Source organism: Euprymna scolopes, chromosome 19, assembly GCF_053919585.1.
Source record: "Euprymna scolopes isolate OS-2025 chromosome 19, ASM5391958v1, whole genome shotgun sequence".
In the NCBI taxonomy this organism is placed as follows: Eukaryota; Metazoa; Mollusca; class Cephalopoda; order Sepiida; family Sepiolidae; genus Euprymna; species Euprymna scolopes.
The window spans coordinates 61349608-61362694 of NC_136500.1; the positions used below are offsets into that span (position 1 = coordinate 61349608).

At 33.0% G+C, this 13087-nt stretch overlaps 1 protein-coding gene across 14 annotated transcripts in view; it reads right to left on the bottom strand.

Annotated features, from left to right (window-relative positions):
* The window catches only part of LOC145303656 (MAP kinase-activating death domain protein-like), a 602561-nt gene that overhangs the window by 369385 nt on the left and 220089 nt on the right, over window positions 1–13087 (bottom strand). For all 14 annotated transcript variants that reach the window (XR_013873756.1, XM_080145234.1, XM_080145231.1 and 11 more), the window contains one exon: window positions 11226–11384. Coding sequence is in view for 13 of the 14 variants with exons in the window: in XM_080145234.1 (XP_080001360.1) it covers window positions 11226–11384 (159 nt within the window). In the remaining variant the exon portion in view is untranslated. The remainder of the gene's footprint in view (window positions 1–11225; window positions 11385–13087) is intronic.

Sequence of the window (13087 nt, forward strand, 5' to 3'; positions counted from 1 at the left end):
TCAATAAAAGTGTCCATATGAAAAAATGTGGAAACTTATTTAAGGCACTTCGTAAGTAGTTTCTAAAACTTTCAATCTCTTAATATAACAAGGTTTTGCTGAAAAGGGAAGCTACTTGTTGAGAGAAACTATTTCTTACCTTATTTTCATTATACTGAACAAAGGAAAAAGTATTCAATGTTTTTCTAACCTGAATAAGTACTTTCAGAGATAAAATAATGTAAAAGAAAATATATTCCTGCCAATGGAATATAGAAATGAAAAAATAGCTTACTTTGTATCAGGTATCGATGTGTCAGCTGGATAGCACTTTGGGTCTGACATTGAGAAATCCGCAAGGTAAATTTATATTAGATGTATAATGCATATCGTTAATAATACAGCAATTAATTTAAAAGAGGAGTGTAGAAGCTTTGGAAGGTTCTTTACTCTTGAATATTTTTGATAATTACAGTTACTTCAAATATTATTACAGTAAAAAATAAATTTGCATAAATCAGCATCGCACATATTTTTTTATCAGGTTTGATTCTATTGTTGGCATTGGTTTTCCTTATTATTTCTTAAAATCAGATATATACAGGGGAGAAAAGGCTGCCTGCATCCATTAGTGAAAGTGGCACTATGAAACTGACATGATTCGAACTTGGCACACCCGAGTTGTCAGTTCATATCGTTATCAACTTCACCACAGCAGATCCCAAAATATTATGAAACGTCTTTGAAAAAGCAGTTTAGAATGTCAGCATCGCTAACATGAATAAAATAGAAACTAATTAAAGCATCAGCATATCAAATAACACATTAAGACGACTTTATAATAAAAGATGCAAAAGATATTTTGTCCGTGATATCTTTTGTCTGTTTAATTCTACATTTTGAAAAAAAAAAAAAAAAGATGTAAAATAAAAAAAATTACATAAATTAATTTTTTTTTTCTGTTGATTAATGACAGACTAGAAGAACAGCGAATATTTCATCCAGAAACAAATAAAGTCTTTGAAAGGAATAAATTCAGAATGCTTGGTCAAGAAATGTGGAGTCAACACATGTCTATGCATACAAGGAGCAAAATGCAACTTTGGCGAACACAACCTGGGCAAGTCTATAATGGGCCAATTAATAGAAAACTGCTCGGTAAGCAAATTACGCAGTGTGTATTTGAAAGAAACCGATTTAACAGTAGAGGAAACATTTCAAAGAACATTCATATCTGAATCAACAGCATTTCATATCCAACAAGCAATAGAGGAAAAATTAAGGAAATGCTACAAAAGGATATGATTGAAAGAATGGAGAGACCCACTCCGTGAGTCTTGCTGTTAGTAGCAATGCCGAAATCAAATGAAGAAATTAGAATATGTACAGATTTATGTGTGGCAAATAAAGTGGTGAAACGCACTTACTATCAAATACCAAAGCTTGAACAGTTGCTGAATGAAATTGGCAATGCAAACGTTTTCTCAAAAATCGACTTAAACTCTTATTACAAGATAGAAATAGATTCTGAATTTAGGCATCATTATTAATTATTCTAATAATGGATTTGGCAACAAACAGTGATTATCTCAATAAAAATCATTAAAATATAACTATACTCTTTATGCACTTGAAAATTAATCATTTATATTTTATATTGTGTTTTAAAAAGAAGTTATTCCATGTTTTATTATTTTAAGCAGGTAAAATATATATTTTTTAACAATTAAGTTAAATACATTTTTTTTATAAAAACCTGACATTTTTAAAAAAATCTAATGAAAATATATAAAAGCGAAAATGTGTGTATATATGTATGTATGTTCGCTTTTTGTGTATGTCTGTAAAAGGCTTTTTCCGTTGGCCTTCTCGCTTCTTCTTAAAACTTCTTATATCACATCTCAATCATAATATCTACGACTTAAGAATGGAGGTCGCGTGTGTATTTAATTTGCCCGACTTTCACATACTATTTTTTCCAGATATTTCTTTTGCTTTTCAGTATAAAACAAGCGAAAACTAACTTGCTGCCGCGTCATGTTTCAAGGTCAAACATCATGCGATTTAAGTTTCTCGCACCTGTCAATTTAATTTAATAAACGTTGAATTAAGATGCTTTTCATTCCTCTTCTCTCATGGCCGAGATGGTTAGGTGTTTTTCCATTTCGTTTCCACCTCCACGTCAAAAGTTCGGGGGTTCAAGTCTACTTTCCTACTAAAACTTTTTTCTTTTACACCTCCAAACACCCGGCCAACGTTTTTTTTTTAAAACAGGGTTGTTTTGATCACCCCCCCCCCAACACACACACCTACAAACAAACACCCGGGCCACGCCATGTACCTCCCGCTAGTTATTTATAAAAGCAATTGTTTAAAGCATATTTTTAATGTCCGGTTTTAAATACATAAATAATTTTTAAAATTAGGTTTAATCCAATATGCTTATAGCATTTTTAATGAATTTGTATTATTTGGATTACCTGGATTATTGTTCTTATCTTGAATGTTATTTTCACAACGTTTTGGTCAATATAACCTCTGACTTTCTTCAAGTGTATCTTGTCAAACTCGAAAATCTTTCGAAATTCTATGCAGATTCCAGAGTTTGATAAAATACACCTAAAGAAGGCCAGAGGTTATATTGATTGAAAGGTTATGAGAATAACACTCAAAATGAGAATAGTAGTTTAAATTATCCAAATTATTAATCCTATCTAAAAAAATTCAGAAATATTTTTAATGAAATTTGCAAACATTTAATGAATTAAAAAATTATTCAATGACAGAAAATACTAAATGAACTAATTGTATCATCTTGATTTTTAATGAATTTTTTTACAAAGAAATCACCTCTTATATAGGCCTGAAGGTCACTCAAGGATAAGGTTTTTTTTTTTTTTTTTTTTTTACACGGTGATCACCACTTATCAAGGCCCGAAAGCCACTCAGGGATAAGGGTTATTGCAAGTACATTAGGTTAGTGTGAAGATTTGATGAAGTTTTTACTTAAGGGGGCGGTTCATTAGGAATTTGTTAACATTGGACTTGAAGACATCCAAGTTGTAGTCCGGTGGGAAGCAGGCAGATGGAACAGAATTCCACAGACATGCAGTTCTAAGAAAGAAGCTTTGTTCATGGAATCCGCGTTTTGATTTAGGCACAGATATAGAGTGGGGGACATTTTTCACAGTGGATTCAGCTAGACGGGTGTTTTTCGTGAAAGATTGGCGGGGGGGGGCAGAGATTGGAGTTCAGACGAGCACCTGCCATGGAAATAACGATAAAACAAGGATAGGCTCGCAACGTCTCTTCTGTGGGAGAGAGGTTGCAGGGTAGAGAAAAGGGCATCCCCCACTAAGCCACAAAGTCTATTTTGTACTCTGTCAAGGCAGGATAGGCTGTTTTTAGCAGCTCCTGCCCAGATATGGCAACAGTATTCCATCCTTGGACGTACTTGGCTTTTATATAGATAGAGAATTGCATCAGTAGTGAGATATCTTCTGGAGCGGTAGAAGGATCCCACCATCTTTCCAGCGACCTTGGCAACAGACTTGATGTACGTGTTCCATTTCAGATCAGGAGTAAAGGTCAAATCCAGAAGCTTGTCAAAACACGGGGCCTCACCCAGACGAGAGCCATACATCACAATTGATGCCAGATGGGGATCAGAGCATTGATGATGTAAGGATAGGAGTTTGGTTTTGGATGCATTAAAGGTAACCAGCCACATCTTCCCCCACTGAACCACGCGCTCGAGATCAGAGGAGAGAGAATCAGAGAGAACTTTGTCATTTACAGTTAATGAGTGCATGGTAGTTAATGGGACACTATCAAAGTAATGGAAATTTGATAAATTGAATTACTTAAGAGGACGGCTCACCAAGAACTTGCTTGTATTGAACTTGAAGACTACCATATTATAGTCAGCTGGGAAGCAGGTAAATGGAACAGCATTCCACAGGCGTGCAGGTCTAAGAAAGAAACTTGGTTCATGGAATCCACATTTAGGTTTAGGCACAGATAAAAAGTGGGGAAAATTATTGATAATGGTTTCAACTAGACAAGTGTTTTTTGTGAAAGATTGGAGGTCAGACAAGCACTTGCCATAAAGAGTAGAGATAGGCTTGCAATGTCTCTTCTGTGGGAGAGAGGTTGCAGGGAAGAGAAAAGGACATCCCCTACTAGACTACAAAGTCTATTTTGAAATCTGTCAAGGCAGGATAAGACCTTCGAGCAACCCCTGCCCAAATGTGGCAACAGTACTTCATCCTAGGATGTACTTGGCTTTTATACAGGTAGAGAATTGCATTGGCATTGTATCTGGGAGAATTTTATATAGGTTTTGTATTGGAATACCTACGATAAGTATCAAAAAAAAATTTGAATAACTTGAAATCTCTATATATAAAAAGGCACCTTGTGTGTGTGTGTGTGTGTGTTTGTTCCCAATGGACTACAAAACAGCTGGGTCGAATTTTATGAAATTTCACATAAATGTATTTTATGTAGCTTGGAGTATTTTTGTATAGGTTTTGTATCAGAATGCCTAAAATAAGTATCAATAAACGATAATTGAAAAAATAAAATCACATTAAAGAAAGAATAGTCTGATTTTGACCAAAGTTAACGCTTTTCTCCAAACTAGCATCACAAGTGCATCTGAGAAAGTTTAACACTGGACAAAAAAAAGAGCCCCGCATATAAAATTAATAATAGGTTCTTTGATAAGGGTGGGTTCAAAATGAATATTTCTATTTAGAGCACAATTAAGCCATGATACTTGACTTTTGCATTTTATGACTTTCAAGTCATTACAGTGCAATGTAAACTACAATGTATTGTGGACTAAGTCACTGCAGGGAGGCATGTAAGCTTCCTTCCAGGGCACTGCGGTGGGTTCCTGACTAGAGCAAGCAATCAATCAATTTGATTAAAAAATGGGCGATTTTGCCGATTTTGGTGATATTAAAGGATTAGAAGTGTGAAAGATTCATTGATCTCATTTAATCCAGGGCAACGTAGAGTCTCCATGCTAGTAATTTCTAAAATGGAAACAAATTAATCAAAATAGATACAAGAATTACACTGGACTACTAGTAGGGTACAATAATCTAATATTTAAAAATAGTTTGTGATATCCCTTCTAAGGAGTGATTACATTAAAATGAGAAGAATATAATGAGTTCCCTCTTTTTGTTGAATAAATAAACAGAATCCATTTCTATCTAGGACTAACCACTATCTAGTAACCAAAAGGGATAAAGGTTAATGTAAAACATGACTTTCTGATCAGTTAAATAAAAGGCCCCTGATGACGATGAGAAGAAAGAAATCTAAGAAAAAAAAAAGAAATTTTATTTTTTAGTTTCTGTATTTTTTTTGTAAATGTCAACAAGAAGTGAACACTGAATACAGTGACAGTCGATAGCAAGATAACATAAAACAAGGGGGGGGGGAATTAGTTTTATTATTCATGATGAAAAATAAAGGAAACATATTTAAAAAATAAAGAAATGTATTTAAGAATAAATGTCATTTTTCGGAATAGCCAACAAGGAAAAATGGAGGAAAGGTCAAAGAAAATATGACAAAAGAAAAAACAACCCATTCACTGTAGAAGATAACTAGCGAACAGAATTTGCAGGAAAAAAAAAAAAATTTTATTCATGAGGAAGAGTTAAATTTTATCCACATGAAATGATGGTAATAAATGTGAACTTTTTATTTAGCTTACAGCATCAAAATGAAAGACATCTACATAGTTGCTAGCAGGTACCTTAACATGTATGAGGACTCCCATGTATCTCTACTCCTAGAACTGAACCTCATATTATCATTTTTTCTACTTTTTCTTAAATTTCTATAATTTTCAAGTTAAGAATAAAATGTAATAAAATAAAGTAAAAACGTTCATCGATAATAAATGATTGATTGAATGATTATTTGAACTTGGCATGTCAACCACTATAGGATGATTTAATGCTAATGTGGTACTATATACATATGTCGATTTGTTTAGTTCTGTTATATAGTTGGCTTGGTATTTATTGTCTGTTCTTGTTTATTTGTTTAGTTTAGAAGTTTGAAGAGTTTCGCCTTTTTGTATCATTTAGTGAGGATTTAATTTTAAAACACTTCTCTGATGTTTGTTGTTTTAAAATATTTTCTTCAGATAAGTTTATAGTTTTTGCATTCTATTAGTATTTATTTTATTGTTATCTGTTGGTTTCAGAGAGTGCGTTTGGGCGTTACATCAGTTTTGATCAAGTAGGAGTAGGTCAGTTTTGTATGTCCAATTTGAATTGCTTAGATAATCTATTTCCTCCATTCTTTGAATGTTTTTTAGTTTCGGTTTTTGATTTTCAGTTGGTGTTCATGTGATTTGTTTTTGACTCACGTGTTCCATTCTTCTTGCCACTTGTTTTCCCGGTATTCCTTAATTTTTCTTTTTAGGTTTGTGTGTGAATTTTAATTTTTTAGATTTGATGGTTTGTGGTTTTTTTAAGCTAGTTTGTCTGCTTTTTTTTCCTGGGATACTAACATTGCTTGGCATTCAGGCTATTACAATTATTTTTCCTATTTCGGCTATTTCATTGTATTCTTGTGTTATTTCTGTGATGAACAGATGTTTGGTTTTTTCCCTTTTCTAGAGCCATGATGCAGAACAAGGAGTTAGTGTATATAATGAATTTTTGTTCGTTGTCTTTGATGAGTTTGAGTGCCATTTTAATGAATTATAACTCAGCTGTATATTTTGGCAGTCATATTTGGTAATGGCCTTGTCATCTGTGTATGCTGCATCTGTTCCATTCATTGTTCTGGATCCGTCTATATATATCTCCTATTTTGGATATCTTTCTCAGAGTTATCCATAGATGCTTTAATTTATTGAATTGTTTTTTTTTTTTAATTTGGTAAGTGTTAGGTCAATATCTGACTTATTTAATTTCCATAGTGGTATGTTGTCTGTTTGTTTTTGTTTAGTGGCTATATTTGCCTGGTTTTTCATTGATTTGCAATATTGCTCCCTTAATTCTGTGATTAAAGGAGGGTATTTTTTTTTAGTTTGCCTGAATAAAAATGTATGAGTTGTGGATTGAAGGTTATCTCATATGTTAGATTTGTAGTTTTATTGCATGATTGGATACTGTATAGCCAGTTTTTCCTATTAAATTGTAACAGCGGTTCATAGGCTTCCACATACAAGCATCCCATTGGTGAGATTTGATAGGCTCCCAGGATAAATCTCAAACCTTGATTCTGTATGGTAAGTAATTTTTTAAAGATTTACAAGTGGAATTGTATATGGCACAACCATAGTCTAGTTTGGATCTGACATGTGTATGGTTTATTTTAAGCATTGCAGCCTGATCTGCTGCCCAGTTTAGCTTAGATATTATGTTTAAGATGTTTATTGCTTTTAAACATTTTGGTTTTAAATTATTAATGCACACCTTGAAGTTTAGTTTATTATCAAAAGTGATTCCTAAGAATTTGGTATGTTGTACTACTAGTATTAGTTGTCCATCTAATTTGAGCTGTCGGTCAAGGTGGCATTTTTGTCTCCTGTAGAAGTGGACATGTGGGTTTTGCTTTCGGATAGTTTAAATCCATTTTGATTAATCCAACTGTCCATTTTGTTGAGACAATGTTGCATTTGTCTTTCTATAATTGGCATGTTTGGAATGAACAAGTAATAAAGAAATTATCAACGAATAGTTTTTTTCAAATCCCATGTTAACATTTTTAGTTATATCATTGATTTTATTTAGCAATAACGCAATGGATAGTACACTATCCTGTGGTACACTTTTTTCTTGTATGCATTGGTCTAATTTTGTGTTTTCCAAAAATACTTTATATGTTCTGTAAGAAAGGCATTCTTGGGTAAACATTAGTAGGTTTCCTGATTCCCATATTGTGAATATCTTTCAGTATTCCATATCCCCATATAGTGTCATATGCTTTTGCCAGATCCAAAACGATTGAAACTATATGGTGGTTTCTTATTAGACCATTACCAATGAATGTTTCTAGTTGGATAAGTTGGTCTTTAGTGCCTTGGGTTTTGTCTGAATCCACTTTAGTGTCTGGATAGGATTTATTTTTCTAGATGCCATATCTGTCCTGTAATAACCATCTTTTCCATTGTTTTGCAGATACAACTTGATAAAGTGATGGGGCAATAATTAGTAGGGTTGGAGTGATAATTTCCTGGCTAAGGGATTCAGATGATATTGGCTTTGAGTCAGTATTTGGAAACATTGTTGGACCACTATATGTTGTTAATGATACATAGAAGAATTTTACGGGAAGCATCTGACAGATGTTTCCGGAATTGGCAATTAATACCATCATGGTCCAGTAGCTGTATCTTTGCTTTTATGTGTGGAGTTTGTAAGTTCTGCTATAGTAAATGAGTTATAGTATTCCTTGTTGGATGTGAAATTGAGTCTTTCTCTTTCTGCATTATTTTTATATTTTTGGAATTTAGGGAAGTGGTGGTTGGATGAAGGGTTCTGGCTAAATTCAGTTGCGATTATATTTTGTTTGTATTTTGTATTTTGATGGGATGTAGATTGAACAAATGTTGTTTTTTGGTGCTTGAAGGTTTGTTTGTCATTATAGTTCATTATCTGGTATGTGGCTTTGGATTATAATTGAGTTTCTGCCTATTGGTCGGTTGTCTCTTTCCGATCCATTTGTTTAGTTGTAAATGTGGTATCCTTTAAGGGTTATATTGTCAGTTTCTTTTAGCAGAGTTTCTTGTAAGCCATTTATATTGGGGTTATACTTTGCAAGAGTTAATAAGGGGATTTTTTTTTTTTTTTTTGGTAGCATTTGGGTTCACTATCTAATTGACCCTTGCCATCGCCTTCTAATATCAGCATGTTGCGTTTTTTTTTGTTTTTTTTTGGAGTGTAGTTCTTTTTTGTTGGAGATTGTTGTATTATGTTATTAAGGCTTGTCACGATTAGCCAATTAATTAGATTGTGTCTCTCAGACCCGTCTGTCTAACCAAAGTAAGGACCAAAATGGAATGTTGCATACCATCGGCTACTTTGCATGATGAGCTACTCAGCCACCTGGAGCCCATTCTAAGGTGTCATGGGTCACCACCTACGGACAACAGATGGACCCATTGAGGAACTTTTATCTTCTGCTGGAGGACAGTCTGTGAATTCTGAAGCCTCACTGATAGGACCTATTTAAGGTATCTGATTTGGTTTGAGTGTTCTTTAGCATTTCAGCCATTTTCAGATTCAGCCATTTGGTAAAAGTTCTTCAAGCTCTTTACATTTTCAAAGATCTGCTCATAGTGTTTGGCTTGGTTATTTTGTTTTATGTCATATCAACTCTTTTTGAGCGACAGATGCAGAGTGCAGTTATTTTGGTGAAATCTTTTATACTTTAAGCTCCTTATGTCCTTGAACATTCATCCACATTTGGTCTGCTTCCTTTATATAGTAAAGAAAATTGTTTTTGCAGAACATGATTAAGCTTTGCAAGGAGATAAAAAAAAAAATTTTAATGTACAGTACATTTTAGTCAGGAAGTCAATATCTTCAGACGGCCAAATCTGGTAACACCAGTGGATAATGAATGCAAAAATAAACTCCACAACATTATTATAAAGTACTCATTTCATTACACAATGAATACTACTATGGTATTTCTTTTAAAAGTTTATTTCAGAAACCTGTTTAATCTTGATTTGATACAGGACTTTATTTTAAATTGCCTTCCCAGATAGAGCATATTTATACTATAACTTGATGTCTGTAGTGGCATGTTTTAGATTAGATTATTTTATCTGGTCAAATTAGGATAAAATCAGATTTCTGCTATTCAGTAATAGTGATCTAGTCTCAAACATCATTTATGATGAATTCAATCTTCATTTGGCATTCATCTGGTTGTCTTGAGTCATCCATCAATTGATGGTGAAACATTAACAAAGTTCATGTGCCATGATTTTTACTCATTCATTGCGAATAGGAGTTCCAATCCTGAGTGATCAGTGTCTTTCTCCAGAACACGGATCACAAGAAGACGTTTCCAGCAGGTGTATCATGTCAGGATAAAGTCAATGTTAAATAACTGAAGATAAATATGGAAGGCAAGCACTTTGTTTGTTATATGGTCTTGCTATGAAATGTTGAAGATCCATAGCATTTCATTGTATGATCCAAGTTTTTTTAGAACAGCTTTCATATTCCAACTATTTCACCCATATGCAGGAGGAGGGAAGGAAAGATTAGTACCTTTTTTTCAATGTATTAGAGAAAATGACTTTGCATTTAGTTCGATTTCCTACCTTACACTTGTTGTTTCCTGAACAGTCACTCATCTAATCTCAACCAAAATATCAACCAAGTTCAACATTGCTTAACTTTTGCAATCTGACAAAAAAACAATTTCATTTTCATTATTTTTTTTTGGCATGTTTTAGTTTTGTATTATAAATGATACTTTTTGATGTATTCATTATACGACAACTTTGTCACTTTGTATAGTAGTAAGACATAGCCTCCAAACACTTCTATTCTGGCAATTAATTCTGGAAGCCCCTAACAGAAGTATAAAATCATGTATACTTTAAACAACCTACAACACTCTTGTAATAATCTGTGTTAATTAATGCTATTATTGTCTTTTTGTTTTTTTTTTTCAAATAATATTCTGAGCTTTGATTAGAAACATACAAAACGCACAATCTCTATTATAGCATGTGTATGTGGGAGAATGTATGAAAATATGTATTGGCTTCCAGACTATGAACATAGGTCTTGTGATACAATAAAATGAATTTCATTGACTTTATATATTAAACTCTATATTAATAGAATAAAACTAAATGAGCACTATTCGCAACAGTTAAAGGTGTTGATTAACAATAAGTTCTAAGTGACAATGTTCTGAAGACTGATGGTTCAATCTTTAATATAGATGGTAATAACTGAGAGTCACATCAAAATAATTAACATTTCTACTTGGGGTCTGCTCATGGCTAACAGAACGAAGACAATCTAAGCCCATAAATAAATAATGGTCCAGTTCCAAATTTTGTATAGATTTTTGAATTTGACAAATACTTTGAAATAATGTGAATAGAAGGTTAAAAATTGGCTGAAATGATGATGAGAATTGTAGTACAAATGATCCAAACTATTCAAAGTTGGAATATTATGTTCATCAAATCTAAACTAGAAATTACATGTTGGAGCAAAATATGGATTCCTTACCTTATGTTCAAGTAGAATGCAAGTCAATACTTTCAGACAGGTCTCTACACCCAGCAATTCTAAAGGAAGGTGGAGAGGGAAGTCCACTAAAGAAAACCTGGTGTGATCAGGTAAGGCAAAGAGATGAGGTGGCTGCAATTCCTTGGAGAGTACTTGTATCTGAAAATGGAAAGATACAAAAAGTATTGTAGTGTTATATTAGCATGCCAAGTAACCTGGTCATCATTAGAAAAACGAAACAATTAGATTTTGGAAAATGTGGATTTACAGCTTGGAATGTTTAGTCAGGAATTTAACTCAGAAATAAAATAAAGTCGATTTAGGAATTTTAAAGTAGATTGGAATTTGATTAGTTAAGTAAATACGGATTTAGCTATCGTGACCAACATATGATTTGGTCTGTTTTGATGATAGAGATACACATAGTCATTTAGTCAGCAGAGATCGTGCTGAAGAGTTGGTGAGAAACGCGTTAGTGAGCAGACATGTGGACGAACCCGTTGAAAGCAGCAAAGAGAAGAACAAGTCAAAATGTAGAAAGAGACTCAGTGTGCCAAACTCTGACAAAGGAATCCATAACACAAAGCCTGTGTAAAATACAACTTGTTGCTATGGCATTCTTTCGAGGTTTGGACAAATAAGAAGGTATGTGGTCCTTTTTGTCCGACACAAGCAGACATATATGTTCTCCATTTGATTGTAAGGAAAGCTGTCTATAAAAGTTTATGTGTCACATTTGTTAACTAAGTGTATTTGTGAAAAAGCAGCCGTCCACACAATGAACATTATTATATATCTATGCAGGACACAATGAATATTTCTATACTCTGTATACATGCATTCATTAGATATCAAAGACACTGTTATATACACCACTAGACGATACACAAGCCCATGTAATATATACTGACACATGAGAAATACTGACTATATATATATATATATATATATATATATATATATATATATATATATATATATATATATATAGAGAGAGAGAGAGAGAGAGAAAGAGAGACTCCGGCTATCCAACAATATATATTAAATCAACGGAAATCTTATAAATACATCTTGTGTTAAACAATGCAATCATTCTGTTCAACATTTCCAACATTTAATATTGTGTAATGCATAGAAAAAATGAAATAATAGGAAAGGAAATAAGTATAAACAGAAGAGAAATAGAAAATGTTTAAATTTTGGAAAATCAGCTGCGAATATGATAAAAGTTTCCAATTGCAATTCGATAGAAATTATGTGAACAAAGTTGGTTAGAAAATAAATATACAAGTTAATAAAAAATATTTCACGGCTTTTCAGAGGAACGAGACAAAATCATATCAACACTAGAAAACGTGTTATAACTATTTCCTAAGTTGGATTCCAAAAAGGTTTAAATTTATAAACTGAAAAAGCATCTTAAATGAATTAATAATATTAATTAGTTTTAAAGAACACTGATCTGAGAAGAGAAAACCCTAATATATAAAGTAACCCCAAAAAGATGGCACCAATGAAATCATTAATAAAATTCACGATCCTTTCTGCAATCTTACATAAATGAAATGTACTTCTATATATTAGTCTCTCCTCTTGGTGATCCCTCAGTGATGATGGTGGTCGTGTTCTGGGTTTTGGTGAGTGTGGAGGCAGCTGACAAGGCTGATCCTGGCCTTGAACTGCCTTTCACAGTGAGGGCAGGTAGTTCTATTTGTAATCTTTATATATTAGTAGTATCACGCAAAATTAAAAACAAAACCTATTTTATAACAATAACTAAAAGGTTTATTAAATAAAGTTACCTACACCATTTGGTATAGCTGGAGAAAAGTTGGACAGTGTTCATGTGAAGAAAGGAAAGA